Source organism: Ciconia boyciana, chromosome 28 (assembly GCF_034638445.1).
Source record: "Ciconia boyciana chromosome 28, ASM3463844v1, whole genome shotgun sequence".
NCBI classification, from domain to species: domain Eukaryota; kingdom Metazoa; phylum Chordata; class Aves; order Ciconiiformes; family Ciconiidae; genus Ciconia; species Ciconia boyciana.
Window position 1 is genome coordinate 1,402,790 of NC_132961.1, and position 22,890 is coordinate 1,425,679.

A 22,890-nucleotide genomic window follows, 5' to 3' on the forward strand; every position below is an offset into this window, starting at 1 on the left:
CCCTCCCCCCATACTTCTCATCCTCTTCGCTGATTTGGTGGGGGGGGGGGGGGGGGGGGGCGTGTCCAGCTCCGGGTTTTGGGGTCCCCCCCCCAGTTTGGGGGGGTCCCCTCCCAGTTTGGGGGGTCCCCCCCTCCCCAATTTTGGGGGGGTCACTGGGGGTCCCCCGCCAGCAGGCGGGGGCGGGGCAGGTCCCCGAACATCTCGGTGCCGTCCCCCCGCAGCGCCAGCGCCCGCATGGAGGCCGCGATGCGCTCCAGGTCGGGGGAGGCCTGGGGGAGGGGAAGGGGGGGGTCAGGGGGGGACCCCAAATCCCCCGCACCCCAACCCCCCGCACCCCCAAACCTGCCCCACACCCCCTGCTGCCCCACGTCTGTGTCGTTCCCCCCCACCCCGGAATGAAATGTGCACCCCAAAAGCCAGCCCCTCCCCCACCGGGACCCCCCAGCCCCATAGCAGCCCCCCCCAGCCCCATAGAACTCTCCCCCAGCCCCATAGCGGCCCCCCAGCCCCATAGCGGCCCCCTCGAGCCTCACAGACCCTCCCCCCCCCAGGGCCCCCACCCTCACAGCAACCCCCAGCCAACCCCCAGGACCCCCCCAGCCCCATAGAAACCCCCCTCCCAGCCCCATAGCGGCCCCATAGCAGCCCCACAACCCCCCACCCCATAGAAATTTGTCCCAGGCCCATAGCAGCTCCTCCAGACCCCATAGGAATCTGCTCCAGCCCCATAGAAACGTTTCTCAGCCCCATAGCAGCCCCCCAGCCCCACAGCGACCCCATAGCAGCCTCCCGTAACCCCCCAGCCCCATAGAAATTTCTCCCAGCCCCACAGCAGCTCCTCCACACCCCATAGAAACCTCCCCCAGCCCCATAACAGCCCCCGTAGCAACCCCCTTTAACCTTCCCAGCCCCATAGAAACGTTTCTCAACCCCATAGAACCCCCCCCCAGCCCCATAGCAGCCCCCCCAGCCCCCACCTTGTGTGCGGAGCCCTCGGCGGGGGGGGCGGGGGGGCGCGCAGGGGCCAGGCGGGGACGGAGACGGGGAGGGAGCGGGCGTAGAGGGGGCCGGGGGGCGGGGGGCCTGGCTGCCCCCTCCTCCCGGGGCTGCTCTCTGGGGGCGGGGAGGGGCAGCCGGTCAGCCCCCGCCCCCCACCCCCATCTCCCTGCCCCCCATGTCTCCCCTTCCCCAACCCCCCGTGTCCCCATCTGTCCCCTCCCCATGTCCCTGCCCCCCATATCCCCGCCCCTCCCCACGTCCCCACCTTCCTCCCCATAGCCCCCCAAACCCTCCCCCAACCCCTCCATATCCCTGCCCCCACATCCCTCTCCTCCCCCACATCCCCCTTCCTCCCCAACCCCTCCCCTGACCTTCTCCCATCCCCCACTTACCCCCGTGTCCCCATCTGTCCCTCCCCCATGTCCTTGTCCTCCCATATCCCCATCCCTCCCCATATCTCCCCACCCCCCATATCTCTATCCCATCCCCACATCCTCCCTCCCCCTTCCTCCCCATCCTCCCCTCGAGCTTCCCCAACCCCTCCACTTGCCCCCGTGTCCCCATCTGCCCCTCCCCATGTCCCTGTCCTCCCCCTCCCCCACCGTCGGGGCTCTCGGGGTCGGACTCGGGGCTCGGCTCCTCCTCGGGGCCCGGCCAATCCTCGTCCATCAGGAACAGCCCTGGGGAGGGGCGGGGTTAGGGGGCCCCCATCCCCACGGACCCCCCAATCCCCCAACATCCCCTCCCCCACCCCCGGTGTCCCCAAAGTACCCCCCCCGTGTCCCCAATGTCCCCCCACCCCCGCGGTCCCAGCACTCCCCATTCCCCCCGTGTCCCCCACCCCCACCCCAGTGTCTCCCCACCCCCACCCCAGTGTCCCCCAACTTCCCCAGCACCCCTCCCCCACTTCCCCCAAAGTCCCCATCCCCCAACCCCGCCCCCATCCCCTCAATGTCCCCATCCCCCATGTCCCCCCCCAACTTTCCCAGCACCCTCCCCCACTTCCCCACATCCCCCTCAATGCCCCCCATCGCTCCCAGCACCCCTCCCCCACCCTCCCGTGTCCTCCCCACCCGCCCCGCCCCCATCCCCCTCAATGCCCCCCCAACGTCCTCACCCCCCGTGTCCCCCCAACTTTCCCGGCACCCCTCCCCCACCCCCCCGTGTCCTCCCCCACCCCTCTCAATGCCCCCCTCCCCCATCCCTCCCCCACCCCCCGGTGCCTCCCCTCACCGGTGGCGTCACTGGGGTCACCCTCCTCCTCCTCCTCCTCCTCCTCCTCCGCCCCCCGGGGCTGCTCGGCCCGGCCCGGGGTTGGGGGGAGGGGAGGAGGCCCGGCGGGGGGGAGGGCGGCGGCGGCGGCGGCGGGGAGGGGGGAGCCCCGGCCAGGGCTCGGTGGGCGGCGGCGATGTCGGGGAGGAAGCGGCGGGCGGCGGCCCCGAGCGGGCCGGGGCCGTGGTGGGCGTAGGCGCGGGGCCCGCCCGGGCCGCCCCAGGCCGTCAGCAGCACGACCTCCGCGCCCGTGGCCCCCCGGTAGCCCTCGGCCGCCGCCACCAGCGCGGCCCAGCGCTCCCGCTGCCCCTCGCCCATCGGCACCGCCCACATCGGGGCCGGGCCGGGCCGGGCCGGGGCCGGGGGGGGGTCCCCGGGGCCGGGGGGAGGGGTCCCGGGGCCGGGGGAGGGGTCCCGGTTCGGCGGCGGCGGCGGAGCCTCGCAGCGGCCCGGCCCGCCCCGCCAAGATGGCGGGGGCGGAAGAGGCGGGGGCGGGGGAGGCGGGGCGGTGGGGGCGGAAGGGGCGTGGTTTAGAGTGGGGGGGGTGTGAGGCGTGGGGAGAGAGGGAGGAGGCGGGGTTGGAGAGGGAGAGGCGTGGTTAGGGAGGGGCGTGGTTAGGGAGGGGTGTGGTTAGGGAGGGGCGTGGTTGGGGAGCGGTTAGGGACGGCCCGCCCCCCGCTGGTGGACTGGAGAGGAGGGGGCGTGGTTAGCGGGGGTGAGGCGTGGCGAGAGAGGCAGGGGCGTGGTTAGGGACGGCGCGCCCCTGCTGGAGGGGTTGGAGCGGGGGCGTGGTTAGGGGAAGGGGGCGTGGTTGGAGAGGGGAGAGGCGTGGTTAGGGAGGGGGCGTGGCTAGGGAAGGCGCGCCCCCCCCACCGCTGGAATGGTCTGGAGCGGAGGGGGCGTGGCTAGCCGGGGTGAGGCGTGGCGAGAGAGGGATGGGGCGTGGTTAGGGGAAGGGGGCGGGGCTAGGGAAGGCGCGCCCCCTGCTGGCGCGGCCGGGTCGTGGCCGGAAGGGGCGGGGCGAGCGGCGGAAGCGGAAGCGGCGTGTGGAGGATGGAGGCGGCGGCGGCGGGCGGGAGGGGGGGGCCGCGCCCGTGTGACCCCCCCGCGACCCCGCCGTGACCCCGTGACCCCGCCCTGACCCCCGCGACGCCGCTGTCGTGTCACACCCCCCGTGTGTCCCCTCCCCCCCCCCCCCCCCCGACAGGGGCCTGGCCCCGGGGCCGCCACCCTGCTGTCCCCAGCGCGGGGGTGGCAGTGATGTCACCGCGTCCCCGTGACGCTGTGTCCCCAAACCCCCTCGGGGGGGCAGGGGCACGGTGACGCCGGTGTCCCCCTGTCCCCGGTCAGGCGCTGGCCCCGGTGTCCCCGGGGAGCCTGGGGAGGGGGAGGGGGACACCGGGGGTGACACCGGGGGGGGACACTGGGGGTGGCAGCAGGCCGGCCTTGGCGGCAGTGGTGACGCTGTCACCGAGGGTGACGCTGTGGGTGCCGGTGACACGGGGGGTGGCAGCGCCATCGGGGGTGGCCCTGGCGGTGCCGGTGACATGGGGGTGACGGTGACGGTGGCGGTGACGGTGGCGGTGACACGGGGGTGATGTGGTGGTGATGGTGACGGTACCGGTGACGGTGGCGGTGATGGTGATAGGGGGCTGACGGTGACATGGGGGTGACGGTGACGGTGGCGGTGACACTGGGGTGACATGATGGTGGCGGTGACGGTGGCAGTGACAGTGGGGGTGGCGGTGACATGGGAGTGACACGATGGTGGTGGTGACGGTGACGGTGATAGTGATGGCGATAGCGACGGTAGCGGTGACGGTGGCGGTGACGGCGATATGGGGCTGACGGTGACACGAGGGTGACAGTGATAGTGACAGCGGCGGTGGTGGTGATAGTGGCGGTGGCGGTGATGCTGGGGTGACGCGATGGTGGCGGTGACGGTGGCAGTGACGGTGGCAGTGACGGTGACACGGGGGTGACGGTGACACGGGGGCGTCAGTGGTGCTGACAGTAACGGTGACGGTGACGGCGATAGTGATGGTGATAGCGATGGCGATAGTGACAGTGACAGTGGTGGTGACGGTGACACGGTGGTGACAGTGACACAGGAGTGACGGTGACAGTGACACGGGGGTGACGGTGACGGTGACACGGGGTGATGCGATGGTGACGGTGGCGGTGACACAGGGGTGATGCGATGGTGACGGTGGCAGTGACACGGGGGTGATGCGGTGGTGACGGAGACAGCGGTGGTGGCGGTGGCAGTGACATGGGACTGACGCAATGCTGGTGCTGACAGTGACGGTGACGGTGACAGCGATGGTGATAGCGATGGCGATAGCAATGGTGATAGTGGTGGTGACGGTGACATGGTGCAGACGGTGATACAGGGGTGACGGTGACGGTGACACAGGGGTGACGGTGACGGTGGCGGTGACGGTGACACGGGGGTGGTGGTGACACGGGGGTGACGGTGACGGTGACGTGACGGTGACACAGGGGTGGCAGTGGTGGTGATGGTGACACGGGGATGACGGTGGTGGTGGCAGTGACATGGGGGTGATGGTGATGGTGACATGGCAGTGACGGTGACACGGGGGTGATGGTGACGGTGGCGGTGGCAGTGACGGTGACACGGGGGTGGTGGTGGTGGTGATGGTGACACGGGGGTGACGGTGACAGTGACATGGCGGTGACGGTGACACGGGGGTGACGGTGGCAGTTGCAGTGACGGTGACACGGGGGTGGCGATGACGGTTGCGGTGGCGGTGACGGCGACACAGGGGTGGCAGTGACGGTGACGGTGGCGGTGACACGGGGTGGCGGTGACACAGGGGTGGCGGTGACGGTGGCGGTGACGGTGACACGGGGTGGCGGTGACGGTGGCGGTGACACGGGGTGACGGTGACACGGGGGTGATGGTGACGGTGGTGGTGACATGGGGTGACGGTGACACAGGGGTGACGGTGGCGGTGGCGGTGACGGTGGCGGTGACGGTGACACGAGGGTGGCGGTGACGGTGGCGGTGACATGGGGGTGACGGTGACACGGGGGTGACAGTGATGGTGGCGGTGACACAGGGGTGGCGGTGACAGTGGCGGTGACACGGGGGTGACGGTGACGGTGTTGGTGACACGGGGGTGGCGGTGACGGTGGCGGTGACGGTGGCGGTGACGGTGACACGGGGGTGGCGGTGACGGTGGCGGTGTCCCCGCAGGTGCTGCTGGAGGTGACGGGCGTCTCCATCCACATCCGGCTCCACCCCACCCCCCCCCGCGAGGGGCTGCTGCGGGGGCGGCTGCGCGTCCTGCAGGGGGTGGGGCACTGGGAGCACTGGGAGGGGCACTGGGAGCACTGGGAGGGGCACTGGGGGCCACTGGGAGGGACTGGAGGGGCACTGGGGGAGGGGAGGAGAATGGGAGGGGCACTGGGGGGGCACTGGGGGGACTGGGAGAGACTGGAGGAGAATGGGAGGGGCACTGGGGGACTGGGAGCACTGGGAGGGGCACTGGGGGCCACTGGGAGGGACTGGAGGGGCACTGGGGGGCACTGGGAGGGGCACTGGGGGACTGGAGGGAAATGGGAGGGGCTGGGGGGCACTGGGGGACTGGGAGCACTGGGAGGGGCACTGGGGGGCACTGGGAGGGGCACTGGGGGGACTGGAGGGGAATGGGAGGGGCAGTGGGGGGGACTAGGGGGCACTGGGAGGGACTGGGAGAGGCACTGGGAGTACTGGGAGGGGCACTGGGGGGCACTGGAGGAGAATGGGAGGGGCACTGGGGGAGTGGAGGGCAATGGGGGGCACTGGGCAGCACTGGGAGAGACTGGGAAGAGGACTGGGGGGAGTGGAGGGGAATGGGGGGGCACTGGGAGGGACTGGAAGGAGAACTGGTGGGACTGGGGGCACTGGGAGGGGCAGTGCAGGGACTGGGAGGGGCTGGGGAGCACTGGGGGGGACTGGGGGCACTGGGGGGACTGGAGGGAACTGGGAGGGGCTACGAGGAGTTGGGAGGGGGCGGGAGAGGCACTGGCGGCACTGGGAGCACTGGGAGGGACTGGGAGGGGCACTGGGGGGGACTGGGGGAACACTGGGAGCACTGGGAGGGGCACTGGGGGGAGGGGAGGAGAATGGGAGGGACTGGGAGGAGCACTGGGGGCACTGGGCAGGACTGGGAGGGACTGGGAGCGGGACTGGGGGAACTGGGGAGCACTGGGGGCACTGGAGGCACTGGAGGGGAATGGGGGGCACTGGGCAGGACTGGGAGGGACTGGGAGCGGGACTGGGGGAACTGGGGAGCACTGGGTGGGATTGGGGGCACTGGGAGGGGGACTGGGGGGGACTGGAGGGGAATGGGAGGGCACTGGGGAGCAACTGGGGGGTGACTGGGAGGGACTGGGGGCACTGGAGAAGAGACGAAGGGATTGGGCGAGACTGGGAGGGTACTGGGAAAGGTTGGGGGGAACTGGGAGGGACTGGGGGACTGGGAGCGATGGGGGGCAGAGGGAACTGGGAGGGAACTGGGAGGGCGATGGGGGGGACTGGGAGGGCGGGGGGGGACACTGGTGTTACTGGGAGGTACTGGGAGGGTCTGAGGGGAGCACTGGGCCATACTGGGCTGTGCTGGGACAAACTGGGATGGGCTGGGGGGCACAGGGAGGGCCGGGGGGTGAGGAAAGGGGTAGCGGGGGGAGGTGTTTGTTAGGCTGTACTGGTTTGTACTGGTTCATACTGGGCCGTACTGGTTTTGGCCAGGCGGACGACGTGGTGCTGCACTGGGAACCCCTGGAGGAGCCGTGGGACCCCCCCGACGATGAGGTGAGGCCCCCCGCCCCCCGGGACCCCCTGCCCCCCCAGCCCCCACTGCCCCCCGGACCCCCTGACCCCCCCGCCCCCGGGACCCCCTGCCCCCACAGCCCCCCAGGACCCCTGACCCCCCTGCCCCCTGGGACTCCCCATTGCCCCCCCCAGCCCCCGCTGCCCCCAGGACCCCTGACCCCCCCGCCCCCGGGACCCCCTGCCCCCCAGCCCCTCCGGGACTCCCCATTGCCCCCCGACCCCCTTATGGCCCCCAAATCCCTTATAGCCCCCCAGCCCATTGGGACCCCCTCGAGCCCTTGGGGTCCCCCACCCCATCGTGCCCCCCAACCCCATCATGGCCCCCCACCCCTTTGGGGCCCCGGGCCCCCTCACCCCATCATGGCCCCCCACCCCATTGGGAGCCCCCTTGCCCCATTGGGGCCCCCAATGTATTACGGCCCCCCACCCTGTTATGGCCCCCCAACTCCATTGTAGCCCCCCACCCCGTGGGCCCCCAACCCCATTATGGCCCCCATTGGGGTCCCCCGACCCCCTCAGCCTCATGGCCCCCCAACCCCATTATGGCCCTCCATTTTAGCCCCCCTCCTTTGGGGCCCCCTCACCCCACTGTGCCCCCCCACCTTGGGCCCCCCCGACCCTGGGCCCCCTCCATTTTAGCCCCCACTTTTGGGCCCCCCTCACCCCATTGTGCCCCCTGGGGCCCCCGACCCCTGGGCCCCCCTCACCCCATCATGGCCCCCCAACCCCATCGTGGCCCCCTTACTCCATTGGGACCCCCCAACCCCATTATGGGCCCCCCCTCGATCGTTTATTTATCCATTTTAGCCCCCTTTGGGCCCCCCCTCACCCCTGTGCCCCCACCCCCTCTGAGCCCCCTCACCCCATCAACCCCATCGTGGCCCCCCCCGCACCCCATCGTGGCCCCCCCAGCCCGTGGGGCCCCCCTCACCCGCGGTGCCCCCAGGCCGCCCCCGAGGAGCTGCTGGACCCGGCTACGAGCCCGACTGGGCCGTAGTCAGCCCCCGGGCACGGCCCCGCCCCCGGTACTGCGGGGGGGCAAATGGGGGCAAATGGGGGGCTATGGGGAGCTGGGGGGGTTTGGGGGCAAATGGGTGGGATATGGGGGGCTGGGGGGTAAATGGGGGGTTTGGGGGCTATGGGGGTTGGGGGGCAAATGGGGGGCTGGGGGGTAAACGGGGGATATGGGGGGCTGGGGGGAGCAAATGGGGGTTTGGGGGCTATGGGGAGCTGGGGGGTTGGGGGCAAATGGAGGGGTTTGGGGGCTATGGGGGGTTGGGGGCAAATGGGGGGCTGGGGGTAAATGGGGGGATATGGGGGCTGGGGGCAAATGGGGGGTTTGGGGGCAAATGGGGAGTACGGGGGGCTTGCGGGGGCAAATGGGGGGCTATGGGGGCAAATGGGGGCTGGGGGAGTTTGGGGGGCAAATGGGGGATATGGGGGGACTGGGGGCAAATGGGGGGTTTGGGGGGCTATGGGGGGTTGGGGGGCAAATGGGGGCTGGGGGTACATGGGGGCTTGGGGTGGCTATGGGGAGCTGGGGGGTTTGGGGGCAAATGGGGGGGATATGGGGGGCTGGGGGGCAAATGGGGGGGTTTGGGGGGCTATGGGGCAAACGGGGAGGTTTGGGGGCAAATGGGGGGCTGGGGGGGAGTTTGGGGGATATGGGGGGTTTGGGGGGCTATGGGGGGCTGGGGGCAAATGGGGGAATATGGGGGGGACTGGGGGGCAAATGGGGGTTTGGGGGCAAATGGGGGGGCTGGGGGGTTGGGGGGCAAGTGGGGGCTACTGGGAGTTGCGGGGGGCAAATGGGAGGCTATGGGGGAGGTGGGGGGCAAACAGAGGGGTTTGGGGGGCCATGGGGGCAAATGGGGGGGGCTGGGGGGTCGGAGGGGCATGGGGGGGGCTGTGGGGGCAAATGGGGCTGGGGGGTTATGGGGGGCTATGGGGGGTGGGGGGCAAAGGGGGGGCCATGGGGGGTTGGGGGTAAATGGGGGGTACGGGGGTCTGGGGAAAAACAGGGGGCAGGGGGATATGGGGGGCTGGGGGGGCAGAGGGGGCACGGGCACTTGGGGGCAGGGGGAGATCAGGGGGGCCGTGAGGAGACAGGGGGGACAGGGGGAGGTGGGGGATTTGGGGGGGGACACGGGAAGATGCGGGGGGATTTGGGGGGACGTGGAGGGTGGGGGGACTGGGGGGTCAGGGGGATTTGGGGGCTGGGGAGGGGCTGGGGGGCCACAGCAGAGTGGGGGGATTTGGGGGGGCAGGGGGGGGACAGGGGGGATTTTGGGGGGCCCCGAGAATTTGGGGGGGACACGGGGGATTTGGGGGCTGGGGGTGACACGGGGGGCAGGGGGATTGGGGGCTGGGGAGGGGCTGGGGGCCACAGCAGGGGGGAATTTTGGGGGGCCTGGAGAATTTGGGGGGGGGCACGGGGGATTTGGGGAGCCCGGAGAATTTGGGGGATGTGGGGGGGGCACAGGGGATTTGGGGGGCTGCGGGGGGGACACGGGGGATTTGGGGGCCGTGGGGGTCAGGGGGATTTGGGGGTCTGTGGAGGAAGTGGGGGGCCCGGGGGTCTGGGGTGCAGCACTGAGGGGTGCCCCAGGCTGGCGGGGGGCTCCGGCTGGCGCTGGGGGAGCTGCGGGGGCTGCGCCGGAGCCCCCGGGCTGCGCCGCCCTTCCTGCTGCTGCTGCCCGCCGGGGCCCTGCCCCCCTGCAGTTCTCACGGGGGGGACCCCGAAATCTGCTGCGACTCCTGGGCCCCCGCCTGCGCCCGTGAGTGGGGGGGGGGGCAGCACCCGTGAGACCCCCAGAGACCCCCCCCCCAATCCTATGGCCCCCCCTGCTGTCAGCAGGGACCCCTAAATCCCAGGGACCCCAAAATTCCAGCCCCCCCCCAGTCCTAGGGACCCCCCCGAGCTTCTAGGAGCCCCCCCCAATCCTGGGGGACCCATTGGGTGTCACCAGGAGCCCCCAAAAGCCCAAGACCCCCGGGAGCCCCCCCAATCCCAGGACCCCCCCAGTGCCAGGGACCCCCCCAATTCTAGGTGACGCCCGCAGAAGCCCCCCCACCCTATGCCCCCCCCGCTGTCAGCAGGGACCCCCTAAATCCCAGGGACCCCAAAATTCCAGCCCCCCCCGAGCTCCCATGGCCCCCACTCTCATGGGTCCCCTGGGTGTCACCAGGGCCCCCCCAGTCCTAGGGACCCCCCGAGCTTCTAGGAGCCCCCAATCCCAGGACCCCCCCCAGTGCCAGGGACCCCCCAATTCTAGGTGACCCCAGAAGCCCGCCCCCCAAATCCCATGCCCCCCGGCTGTCAGCAGGGACCCCTAAATCCCAGGGACCCCAAAATTCCAGCCCCCCCCCGAGCTCCCATGGCCCCCCCCACTCTCATGGGTCCCCTGGGTGTCACCAGGGCCCCCCAAATCCCAGGGACCCCCCAATTTCTGCGACCCCCCCTCCAATCCCAGGTGACTCCTGGGACCCCCCCACTCCCATGGGCCCCCGGGTGTCACCAGGACCCCCCCCCAAATCCCAGGGGTCCCCCAGACCCCCCCACCCCGGCCCCCCGCTTTCCCCAGGTGCCCGCGGGACCCCGGCTGCTGCTGGTGACCCCCCCGAGGAGGGGAGGGGGTCCTGCCTCCCCCAACCCCCTCCCCCGGCCTCGTCACCGTGAGTGACCCCCCTCCCCCCGGGAACCCTGGGGTCCCCCTGCGTGGGGGGGCACCCTGGGGGGTCCCCACATGTGTGGGTGCGGGGGAGGGCCGGTGTCTTTGGGGGGGGCCCTGGGGGGTCCCCTGGGTGCTGGGGGGGCATGGGTGCTGGGGGTGTCTTTGGGGAGGGGTTCCCGGGGGTCTCAGGGTGGGGTCCCGGGGGTCCCTGGGTGCTGGGGGGTGTCTTTGGGGGGTTCCCGGGGGTCTCAGGGTGGGGGTCCCGGGAGGGGTCCCCTGGGTGCTGGGGGGGGGGCATGGGTGCTGGGGGGTGTCTTTGGGGGGTTCCCGGGGGTCTCAGGGTGGGGGTCCCGGGAGGGGTCCCCTGGGTGCTGGGGGGGGCATGGGTGCTGGGGGGTGTCTTTGGGGGGGTTCCCGGGGGTCTCAGGGTGGGGGTCCCGGGGGGTCCCTGGGTGCTGGGGGTGTCTTTGGGGGGTTCCCGGGGGTCTCAGGGTGGGGGTCCCGGGAGGGATCCCTGGGTGCTGGGGGGGCATGGGTGCTGGGGGGTGTCTTTGGGGGGGTTCCCGGGGGTCTCAGGGTGGGGGTCCGGGGGGGTCCCTGGGTGCTGGGGGGTGTCTTTGGGGAGGGGTTCCCGGGGGTCTCAGGGTGGGGTCCCGGGGGGGGTCCCTGGGTGCTGGGGGCAGTGTGTCTTGGGGGGGCTCTGGGGGGGGGTCCTTGGGCGGTCGAGGGTCCTTGGGGGGGTCTCAGGGTGGGGGTCCCAGGGGGTCCCCTGGGTGCTGGGGGTGTCTTTGGGGGGGTTCCCGGGGGATCTCAGGGGGTCCCGGGGGTCCCTGGGTGGGGAACTTTGGGGAGGTGACCTGGGGGTCCCGGGTGGGTGAATCCCGGGGGGACGACCTTGGGGTGTCCCAGGGTGGGGGTCCGGGGTGGGGGTCCTTGGGGGGTGTCCCGGGTGGGTGCCCACGCCCCCCCCCCAGCGCCTGCTGCAGGGCCCCTACGCTGCCACGCTGGGGGGCTGGAGCCGGCTGCTGGGGGCCGCGGGGCCCCGCCCCCGCCAGGAGGAGGCGGAGCCGGAGGCGGAGCCACCGTTCGAGGTCATCGCCTGCGTGAGTGGGGCGGGGCCTGGGGAGGGGGCGGGGCCGGAGCCGCGGGGAGGGGGCGGGGACTGAGGGGCTCCGCCCACTGCTGTACGCGCAGGTGACGCTCGGGCCGCGCCCCGCCCCCCCGCGGGGGCCGCCGGTGACGGCGGAGGAGTGGGGGCGGAGCCACGACGCCGAGGGGCGGAGCCTGGACCCGGAGGGGCTGCGGCAACGCCTCTTCCGGGGGGTGAGAGGGGCGGGGCCTCAGGGAGGGGTGTGGCCGGTGTGGAGGGGGTGGGGCTTGGGGCGGGGCACGGCGGGGGCGTGGCGTAAAATGGGAATGCGGTGGGTGGAGCTTTAGGTGGGTGGTGCTGCGAGGGGTGTGGCCACGGGGTGGGCGGTCGCTGGGGGCGGGGCCACTCGCGGATCCGCCTGAAAGAGGCGGGGCGTTCCCACGGAGGGGGCGTGGCTACAGCCGAAAGAGGCGGGGTCTGCGGTGGGGGCGGGGGCCCGAGTGGGCGTGTCCTGACGCGGCCCCGCCCCCAGGGCCTGAGCCCCGAGGCCCGGCCGTGGGGCTGGCGGTGGCTGCTGGGGCTGCGGCCCGGGGGCGGACCCCAGGGAGCGGGCCCGGAGGTGAGGGGGGCTCGGGGGGACTGGGGGGCACTTGGGGGCTGAGGGGGTCTGGGGGGGGCCTGGCAGGGGCTTGGGGGGCTCTGGGGGCGTTGGAGGGGGCTGGGAGTGGATGTGGGGGCTCTTGGGGGCGCGGGGGTCTGGGGGGCTGGGAGGGAGTTTGGGGGGGCTTGGGGAGGTTTGGGGCCTGGGGGTGGATTTGGGGTCCCGGGGTTTGGGGTCCCTGAGGGAGGTTTTGGGGTCCCTGGGGTTTGGGGTCCCTGGGGGGGGTGGGGTCCCTGGGGGAGGTTTTGGGGGTCCCTGGGGTTTTGGGGTCCCTGGGGGTTTTGGGGTCCCTGGGGGTTTGGGGTCTCGGGGGGTTGGGGGTCCCTGGGGGAGGTTTTGGGGGTCCCTGGGGTTTGGGGTCCCGGGGGGTTTGGGGTCAGGGGTGGATTTGGGGGTCTCGGGGGGTTGGGGGTCCCTGGGGAAGTTTTGGGGGTCCCTGGGGTTTGGGGTCCCGGGGGGTTGGGGGTCTCCAGGGTGGATGTGGGGGTCCCTGGGGATTTGGGGGTCCCTGGGGGAAGTGTGGGGGTCCCGGGGGGGGTGTGGGGGTCCCGGGCGGGGCGCGCTGACGGGGGGCGCAGGGACGGGTATTTCCGCATGAAGCTGCAGTGGCGCTCGCTCAGCCCCGGCCAGGAGAGCAGGAACGGGGCCTTGCGCCGCTACCGCCGCCGCCTGGGTGAGCCCCAAAGCCTGCCCCACGGCACCCCGAAACCTGCCCCACGGCACCCCAAACCCTGCCCCACGGCACCCCTAAACCTGCCCCACGGCACCCCGGAACCTGCCCCACGGCACCCCAAACTCTGCCCCACGGCACCCTGGAACCTGCCCCACGGCACCCCTAAACCTGCCCCACGGCACCCCGGAACCTGCCCCACGGCACCCCTAAACCTGCCCCACAAGTCCCCGAAACCTGCCCCACAGCACCCCGGAACCTGCCCCACAGCACCCCAAACCCTGCCCCACAGCACCCCGGAACCTGCCCCACAGCACCCCAAAACCTGCCCCACAAGTCCCCAAACCCTGCCCCACGGCACCCCAAAACCTGCCCCACAGCACCCCTAAACCTGCCCCACGGCACCCCAGAACCTGCCCCACAAGTCCCTAAATCTGCTCCACGGCACCCCGAAACCTGCCCCACAACCCCCCAAAACCTGCCCCACAGCACCCCTAAGCCTGCCCCACAGCACCCCAAACCCTGCCCCATGGCACCCCGGAACCTGCCCCACAAGTCCCCTAAACCTGCCCCAGGGCACCCCGAAACGTGCCCCACGGAATGCCGAAACCTGCCCCACAACTCTCCCAAACCTGCCCCACGGCACCCCGGAACCTGCCCCATGGAACCCTGAAACCTGCCCCGCGGCACCCCGAAATCTGCCCCACAACCCCCAAAACCTGCCCCACGGCACCCCAAAAGCTGCTCTACAACTCCCTAAACCTGCCCCATGGCACCCGAAACCTGCCCCACGGCACCCAGAAACCAGCCCCACAACTTCTCTAAACCTGCCCCACGGCACCCCAAAACGTGCCCTGCAGAATCCCGAAACCTGCCCCACGGCACCCCAAACCTGCCCCACAACTCCCTAAACCTGTCCCACGGCACTCCAAAACCTGCCCCGCGACCCCCAAAACCTGCCCCACAGCACCCCGGAACCTGCCCCATGGAACCCTGAAACTTGCCCCACGGCACCCTAAAACCTGCCCCACAACACCCCCAACCCTGCCCCATGGCACCCCAAAACATTCCCCACACTCCTCCTAAACCTGCCCCACAGCACCCTGAAACCTGCCGCACGGCACCCCAAAACCTGCCCCACAGCCCCCAACTCTGCCCCACAGCACACCAAAATGCGCCCAATTGCACCCCAAAACTGCCCTATGGCACCCCAATCTGCCCCATAGCCACTCCATTGCCCCCCAGTCTGCCCCATGGCTGCCCCATGGCCCCCAAGCTGCCCCACAGCCACTCCATTGCCCCCAAGCTCCCTTACAGCCCCCCAACCTGCCCCACAGCTACTCCATTGCCCCCCAACCTGCCCCATAGCCACCCGTTGCCCCCAAGCTCCCTTACAGCCCCCCAACCTGCCCCACAGCTACTCCATTGCCCCCCAACCTGCCCCACAGCTCTCCAAACCTACAGCATGGTCACTGTGTTGCCCCCCAACCTGCTCCCACAGCCCCCCAACCTGCCCCACGGTTACTCCATTGCCCCCCAACCTGCCCCACAGCCCCCAACCTGCCCCACAGCCACTCCATTGCTTCCCAACCTGCTCCACAGCCCCCCAACCTGCCCCACAGCCACTCCATTGCCCCCAACCTGCTCCCACAGCCCCCCAACCTGCCCCACAGCCACTCTGTTGCCCCCCAAGCTCCTCTTACAGCCCCCCAACCTGCCCCACAGCCACTCCATTGCCCCCCAACCTGCCCCACAGCCCCCCAACCTGCCCCACAACCATTGCATTGCCCCCCAACCTGCCCCACAGCTCTCCAAACCTGCGGCATGGTCACTGCGTTGCCCCCCAACCTGCCCCACAGCCCCCTAACCTGCCCCATGGTTACTGCATTGCTTTTCAACCTGCCCCACAGCCCCTCCACCTGCCCCACAGCCACTCCGTTGCCCCCCAAGCTCCCTTTACAGCCCCCAACCTGCCCCACAGCCACTCCATTGCCCCCCAACCTGCCCCACAGCCTCCCCCACCTGCCCCACAGCCACTCCGCTGCCCCCCAAGCTCCTCTTTACAGCCCCCAACCTGCCCCACAGCCACTCCATTGCCCCCTCAACCTGCCCCACAGCCCCCCAACCTGCCCCACAGTCACTCTGTTGCCCCCTCAAGCCTCTTACAGCCCCCAACCTGCCCCACAGCCACTCCATTGCCCCCCAACCTGCTCCCACAGCCCCCAACCTGCCCCACAGTCACCCGTTGCCCCCAAGCTCCCTTACAGCCCCCCAACCTGCCCCACAGCCACTCCATTGCCCCCTCAACCTGCCCGCAGCCCCCAACCTGCTCCACGGCCCCTCCGTTCCCCCGCAACCCCCTGCCCCACATCTCCCCGCGTCACCGACGCGTCCCCACGTGCCCCACACGTGTCCCCGCGTGCCCCAGAGCGGGACCTGCAGCGGTGTCACCCCGACGTCGCCGGCCCCGAGCGGGCGCTGCTGCACGACGTTCTCATGACCTACTGCATGTACCACTTTGACCTGGGTGAGAGGGGGCTGGGGGGGTCCGGGGGCCCGGGGGGGTCCTGGGGTCCCAGAGGGGTCTTGGGGTCCCTGAGGAGGTTTTGGGGGTCCCTGGGAGTCGGGGGGGGGGCCCTGAGAGGGTCCCAGGGGGTCCCTGAGGGGTCCTTGAGAGGGTTTTGGGGTCCCGGGGGTCCTGGGGGGTCACTGAGGGGTCTTGGGGGTCCTTGGGGGTCTTGGGGTCCCTGGGGGTCCCTGAGGAGGTTTTGGGGTCCCGGGGGGTCCCAGGGGGGTCCCAGAGGGGTCTTGGGGTCCCTGGGGGTCCCTGAGGAGGTTTTGGGGTCCCTGGGAGTCAGGGGGTCCTGTGAGGGTCCCAGGGGTCCTTGAGAGGGTTTTGGGGTCCTGGGGGTCCCAGGGGGTCCCAAGGGGTCCTGGGGGTCACTGAGGGGTCTTGGGGGTCCTTGGGGGTCTTGGGGTCCCTGGGGGTCCTTGAGGAGGTTTTGGGGTCCTTGGGGTCCCAGGGGGTCCCAAGAGGGTCCTGGGGGGTCACTGAGGGGTCTTGGGGGTCACTGAGGGGTCTTGGGGTCCCTGGGGGGTCGGGGGTCCCTGGGGGTCCCTGGGGTCCCTGAGGAGGTTTTGGGGTCCCTGGGAGTCGGGGGGCCCTGAGGGGGTCCCAGGGGTCCCTGAGGGGTCCTTGAGGGGGTCCTGGGGTCCTGGGGTCCCGGGGGTCCCAAGGGGGTCCTGGGGGTCACTGAGGGGTCTTGGGGTCCCTGGGGGTCCCTGAGGAGGTTTTGGGGTCCCTGGGAGTCGGGGGTCCCTGGGAGGGTCCCAGGGGTCCCTGAGGGGTCCTGGGGGTCCTTGATGGAGTTTTGGGGTCCCAGGGGGTCCCGGGGTCCCTGGGGGATTTGGGGGGTTCTTGAGGGTCCTGGGGGATTTGGGGGCCCTGGGGGTCTCGGGGGCCCCTGGGGGCTGAGGGAGCAGGGATTTGGGGGGGGGGTATCTGCGGGCATCTCGGGGGGGGCAGCCCAGGATTTGGGGGCTCCGAGGGAGCTTGGGGGGTCCCGTGGGTTTTGGGGGCCCCTGCTGACCCCCCCGCCCCCCCAGGGTACGTGCGGGGGATGAGCGAGGTGCTGGCCCCCCTCCTGGCCGTCACCCCCGACGAGGTGGAGGCGTTTTGGGGTTCTGCAGCATCATGGAGATGGTGGTGAGGGGGGGACCCCCAAAATCGGGGGAGGGGGAACCCAAAATGGGGGAGGGGGCCCTGAAATGGGGGCGGGGGGCATCAAAATAGGGGGAAGGGGGCAAATGGAGGGGGAAGGGGGAGGGGCACTAAAATGGGGGCTTGGGGAGGGTGAGAAAGGGGGGACCCCAAAATTGGGGGCTTTGGAATGGGGGGACCCTAAAATGGGAACTGTGGAAAAAGGGGGCTGAAATGGGGGGATTTGGGGGGGTGAAAGGGGGGACCCCAAAATTGGGGGCTTCGAAATAGGGGGGGGCCTAAAATGGGAACTGGGGAAAAAGGGGGGCTGAAAGGGGGGGGATTTGGGGGGGAGTGAAACGGGGGACCCCAAAATGAGGAGAATGGGGGGAGGGGAATGGGGACCCCAAAAAGTGCTTTGAAGGGGGAGGATCCCCGGGAGGGGGATTTAGGGGTTCGGGGTATTTGGGGGGGGAGGCCCCCATTTTTAACACCCCCCTACCCCCCTTTTTTTTGTGCCCCCAGGGGAGCAACTTTGGGCCGGGCCGGGAGGGGCTGAAGCGGCAGCTGGGGCGCGTGGGGAGGTGCTGCGGGCGGTGAACCCCGAGCTCTGCGCCCGCCTGGGTGGGTACCCCCAAACGGGGGCACCCGAAACCGGCTGCCGGGGGGTGTACGGCAGCCTGGCACCCCGAAATGGGGGGAAGCGCCCCAAAATTGGGTGTGGGGGGTGTATGGTGCCCCGAAATGGGGGGGAGCACCCCAAAATTGGGTGTTGGGGGGTGTATGGTGCCCCAAAATGGGGGTAGCACCCCAAAATTGGGTGTTGGGGGGTGTATGGTGCCCCAAAATGGGGGAAGCACCCCAAAATTGGGTGTTGGGGGTGTATGGTGCCCCAAAATGGGGGTAGCACCCCAAAATTGGGTGTTGGGGGCGTGTGGTGCCGCAAAATGGGGGAAGCACCCCAAAATTGGGTGTTGGGGGCGTATGGTGCCCCGAAATGGGGGTAGCACCCCAAAATTGGGTGTTGGGGTGTATGGTGCCCCGAAATGGGGGTAGCACCTCAAAATTGGGTGTTGGGGGCGTATGGTGCCCCAAAATGGGGGGGAGCACCCCAAAATTGGGTGTTGGGGGGTGTATGGTGCCCCAAAATGGGGGGAAGCGCCCCAAAATTGGGTGTTGGGGGGTGTATGGTGCCCCAAAATGGGGGGAAGCGCCCCAAAATTGGGTGTTGGGGGGTGTATGGTGCCCCAAAATGGGGGGAAGCGCCCCAAAATTGGGTGTTGGGGGGCATATGGTGCCCCGAAATGGGGGGGAGCACCCCAAAATTGGGCGCCTGGAGATGTATGGTGGTTTGGCACCCCGAAATAGGGAGAACGACCCCAAAATTAGGTCGCTGGGGGTGTATGGCACCCTGAAAATGGGGGAAGCACCCCAAAATCAGCTCCTTGGGGGGCATATGGCAGCCTGGCACCCCAAAATGGGGGGTAACACCCCAAAATCAGCTCCTTGGGGGGTATGTGGCACCCAGGCACCTTGAAATAGAGGAAAGCACCCCAAAATCCGGTCGCTGAGGGTTACGGGGTACCCTGGCACCCCAAAAATCATCGTTCTCGGGGGTTGTGACATCACAGTACCCCAAAATTGGAGAATTCTCCCCCAAATCAGTTCGTTGGGGGGGAGGGGGCCGTCTGGCCCCCCAAAATGAGAGGAAGCCCCCCCCCCAAATCAGCTCCCTGGGGGGTGTGCGCCCCCCAGCACCCCAAAATGCCCCCCATCCCCATCGGTACCCCGTTGCCATGGTAACGGCCCCCTGCCCCCCCAGAGGCCCGGGGCACCCTTGGGTGCTGCTCCCGCTGGCTCCAGCTCCGCTTCCAGCCCCACTTCGGGCTCCAGGGGACCCTGCGGCTCTGCGAGGTGCGGGGGGACACGGGGACATGGGGGACAGGGGGACATCGGGGGAGATGGGGACATGGGGGGACATGGGGGATATGGGGGGACATGGGGACAGTGGGGGTGTGGGGACATGGGGACATGGGGACACGGGGGGACACGGGGACATGGGGGGACATAGGGGATACGGGGGACATGGGGACAGTGGGGGTGTGGGGACATGGGGGACATGGTGACATCGGGGGGACACGGGGACATGGGGGCACGGGGACATCGGGGGATGGGGGATACGGGGTGACATGGGGACAGTGGGGGTGTGGGGACATGGGGGCACGGGGACATCGGGGGACATGGGGACATCGGGGGACATGGGGACAGTGGGGGTGTGGGGACATGGGGGACATGGGGACATCGGGGGACACGGGGACATGGGGGCACGGGGACATCGGGGGATGGGGGGATACGGGGTGACATGGGGACAGTGGGGGTGTGGGGACATGGGGACACGGGGACATTGGGGGACATGGGGATGGGGACATGGGGGATACGGGGGGACATGGGGACAGTGGGGGTGTGGGGACATGGGGGACATGGTGACATCGGGGGACACGGGGACATGGGGGCACGGGGACATTGGGGGAGATGGGGACATCGGGGGACATGGGGGGACATAGGGATATGGGGGGACATGGGGACAGTGGGGGTGTGGGGACATGGGGGCACGGGGACATTGGGGGGACATAGGGGATACAGGGTGACATGGGGACAGTGGGGGTGTGGGGACATGGGGGACATGGTGACATCGGGGGACACGGGGACATGGGGGAGATGGGGACATGGGGGACAGTGGGGGTGTGGGGGACACAGGGACATGGGAGGACATAGGGGTGTGGGGGACAGTGGGGTACATGGGGACATCGGGGGACACGGGGACATGGGGGGACAGGGATATGGGGGACAGTGGGGACATGGAGCAACAAGGGGACATCGGAGGGACATGGGGGTCAGGGGGACGTGGGGGGACATTGGGGGACGGATATGGGGGACACGGGGGACAGTGGGGGTGTGGGGACATGGGGGACACGGGGGACAAGGACATTGGGGACAGCAGGGGACATGGGGGACAGTGGGGGTGTGGGGTCGTGGGGGACATGGGGGACAGCAGGGGATATGGGGACAGGGGGGACATGGGGGGACTCGGGGACGCAGGGGGACAGGGACATGGGGGACAAGGGGGACAGTGGGGGTGTGGGGGGACACGGGGACATCGGGGGGACACCAGGACATTGGGGACAGCAGGAGAAGGGGGGTACAAGGGGCTCTGGGGACACGAGAAGGCGAATGCAGGGACCTTGGGGACACTGGAGGGGGAATGCAGGGACCTTGGGGACACTGGAGGGCCACGAGGGGTCAGGGGACACGTGGGGGGGCCGTGGGGACACGGCGGGGGTCCCCAGGGTGTCCCCGTGTCCCCAGGTGCTGTGGACGGGGCTGCCCTGCCCCAATTTCCACGTCCTGCTGAGCTGCGCCCTCCTGGAGGCGGCCGGGGACGTCCCCCTGCGCCGCGGGGACGGCGGGGACACCGGCGGGGACAGCGATGGGGACAGCGATGGGGACACGGACGAAGACAGCGACGGGGACGAGGTGGGGACACGGCGGGGCCGCGGCTTGGGGGGCCGCGCAGGGGTGGCCTCGGGGTGGGGGTGGGGATGTGCCGATAGGGTTGGGGACACGGGGACAGGGTTGGGGACGTGGGGACAAGGTTGGGGACAGAGTTGGGACCGTGGAGATGGGGCTGGGGACACCGGGACGGGGTTGGGGACAGAGAAAAGGGGTTGGGGACAAGGTGACAAGGTTGGGGACAGAGTTGAGGTCGTAGGGATGGGCTTGGGGACACACATAGGGGGTTGGGGACACTGGGACAGGGTTGGGGACGTGGGGACGAGGTTGGGGACAGAGTTGGGGCGGTAGAGATGGGGCTGGGGACACTGGGATGGGGTTGGGGACAGAGAAAAGGGGTTGGGGACAAGGTGACAAGGTTGGGGACAGAGTGGGGAGCCGTAGCGATGGGGTTGGGGACACAGAGAGTGGTTAGGGACAGGGTTGGGGACACAGGGATGAGGTTGGGGACAGGGTGACAAGGTTGGGGACAGAGTTGAGGTCGTAGGGATGGGCTTGGGGACACACATAAGGGGTTGGGGACACAGGGACAGGGTTGGGGACAGGGTTGCGGGCACAAGGATGGGGTTGGGGACATGGTGATAAAGTTGGGGACAGAGTTGACATTATAGGGGTGGGTTTGGGGACACAGCGATGGGGTTGGGGACATGGGTACAGGGTTGGGGACTTGGGGACAGGGTAGGGGACAGGGTTGGGGACATGGTGACAGGGTTGGGGACAGGGTTGGGGACACAGGGATGGGGTTGGGGACGCACATAAGGGGTTGGGGACACAGGGACAGGGTTGGGGACAGAGTGGGGAGCTGTAGGGATGGGGTCGGGGACACAGGGACAGGGTTGGGGACATCAGGATGGGGTTGGGGACAGGGGAACGGGGTTGGGGACGTGGTGACAAGGTTGGGGACGGGGTTGGGGACACAGTGACAGGTTGGGGACAGGGTTGGGGACATCAGGATGGGGTTGGGGACAGGGTTGGGGATGTGGGGACAGGGTTGGGGACAGGGTTGGGGACACAGGGACGGGTTGGGGACAGGGTTGGGGACAGGGTTGGGGACACAGGGACAGGTTGGGGACAGGGTTGGGGACGTCAGGATGGGGTTGGGGACAGGGTTGGGGACGTGGTGACAGGGTTGGGGACACTGGGCTGGGGTTGGGGACAGGGTTGGGCACAGAGGGACGGGTTGGGGACAGGGTTGGGGACGTCAGGATGGGGTTGGGGACAGGGTTGGGGACGTGGGGACAGGGTTGGGGACACTGGGCTGGGGTTGGGGACAGGGTTGGGGACACAGTGACAGGGTGGGGACAGGGTTGGGGACGTCACGATGGGGTTGGGGACAGGGTTGGGGACGTGGGGACAGGGTTGGGGACACAGGTACGGTTGGGGACAGGGTTGGGGACACTGGGCTGGGGCTGGGGACACAGAGCCAGGGGCCGGGGGACGTGGGGCCGGGATGGGGGGGGACGGGGGACGGACACATGGGGATGGGGGGACACGGGCGGGGCCGCGGGCGGTGACGGTGGCCCCGCTGTCCCCAGCCCCGCCCCGGGCGGTGCCCGGCGCTGGACGCGGAGGAGGCGCTGAGCCGCGCCGAGGGGCTCCTCCTGCAGCTGGCGGCCGCACCCGTGAGCCCCGGGGGGACCCTGAAAGGGACCCCCAAAGGGACCCCCCCGGGGGGACCCCCCCGGAGGGACCCCAAAAGGGAACCCCCCCAAAGGGACCCCCCCAAAGGGACACCCCAAAAGGGACCCCCCGAAGGGACCCCGAAAGGGACCCCAAAAGGGACCCCCAAATTAACCCCCAAAGGGACCCCCCAGAGGGACACCCCAAAAGGGACCCCCCCCAAAGGGACCCCCCGAAAGGGACCCCCCCAAAGGGACACCCCAAAAGGGACCCCCACCAAGGGACACCCCAAAGGGACCCCCAAAGGGACCCCTGAAAGGACCCCCCAAAGGACCCCCCAAAGGGACACCCCAAAGGGACCCCCAGAGGGACACCCCAAATTGACCCCCAAAGGGACCCCACCCAAGGGACACCCCAAAGGGACCCCCCAAAGGGACCCCCGAAAGGGACCCCCAGAGGACACCCCAAAGGACCCCCCAAGGGACACCCCAAAGGGACCCCCCAAAGGGACCCCCGAAAGGGACCCCAAAGGGAACCCCCAAAGGGACCCCCAGAGGGACCCCCCAAGGGACACCCCAAAGGGACCCCACCCAAAGGGACCCCGAAAGGGACCCCAAAGGACCCCCAAATTGACCCCCCAAAGGGACCCCCAAGGGACACCCCAAAGGGACCCCCCGAAGGGACCCCGAAAGGGACCCTGAAAGGGAACCCCCCCAAAGGGACCCCCCCAAAGGGACACCCCAAAGGGACCCCCCAAAGGGACCCCTGAAAGGGACCCCGAAAGGAACCCC

General features: G+C 69.8%; 2 protein-coding genes and 2 long non-coding RNA genes across 5 annotated transcripts; 2 read left to right on the plus strand and 2 right to left on the minus strand.

Annotated features, from left to right (window-relative positions):
* Positions 1 to 40: 40 nt before the first annotated feature.
* Positions 41 to 2,772, minus strand: AKT1S1 (AKT1 substrate 1). The gene is made up of 2 exons (XM_072847673.1): positions 2,350 to 2,772; positions 41 to 272 (listed from the first exon to the last, which is right to left on the minus strand). Exons 1-2 carry the CDS (start codon positions 2,605 to 2,607, stop codon positions 153 to 155), a joined length of 378 nt encoding a protein of 125 aa, XP_072703774.1. The 5' UTR covers positions 2,608 to 2,772; the 3' UTR covers positions 41 to 152.
* Positions 1,103 to 2,346, minus strand: LOC140644706 (uncharacterized). Its single transcript, XR_012039819.1, has 3 exons — positions 2,236 to 2,346; positions 1,605 to 1,682; positions 1,103 to 1,116 (listed from the first exon to the last, which is right to left on the minus strand). It is a non-coding gene; the product is annotated as an uncharacterized lncRNA (long non-coding RNA).
* A 1,712-nt stretch (positions 2,773 to 4,484) lies between the features above and the next one.
* Positions 4,485 to 7,107, plus strand: LOC140644707 (uncharacterized). 2 transcript variants are annotated; one of them, XR_012039821.1, is made up of 3 exons: positions 4,485 to 4,675; positions 5,495 to 5,593; positions 7,031 to 7,107. It is a non-coding gene; the product is annotated as an uncharacterized lncRNA (long non-coding RNA). The 2 variants fall into 2 exon arrangements; XR_012039820.1 differs by having other exon boundaries at positions 4,487 to 4,658.
* Positions 7,108 to 8,932: 1,825 nt separating this feature from the next.
* Positions 8,933 to 22,131, plus strand: TBC1D17 (TBC1 domain family member 17). The gene is given in 14 exon segments (XM_072847674.1): positions 8,933 to 8,941; positions 9,723 to 9,891; positions 10,740 to 10,789; positions 11,763 to 11,891; positions 11,983 to 12,111; positions 12,411 to 12,481; positions 13,097 to 13,212; positions 15,638 to 15,736; positions 16,816 to 16,887; positions 16,890 to 16,915; positions 17,435 to 17,533; positions 18,732 to 18,823; positions 20,276 to 20,443; positions 22,015 to 22,131. Coding segments are annotated over 11 exon segments (945 nt in total). The 3' UTR covers positions 17,510 to 17,533; positions 18,732 to 18,823; positions 20,276 to 20,443; positions 22,015 to 22,131.
* Positions 22,132 to 22,890: the final 759 nt, after the last annotated feature.

Excerpts from the sequence above, each read along its gene's own strand:
- AKT1S1 (XM_072847673.1), bottom strand. The coding sequence starts at position 2,607 with ATGTGGGCGGTGCCGATGGGCGAGGGGCAGCGGGAGCGCTGGGCCGCG. Across the intron at positions 273-2,349 it reads CGCCGCCGCCGCCGCCGCCC|GCCTCCCCCGACCTGGAGCG; the intron begins TCCCCCCCGCCG and ends CCCCTCCCCCAG.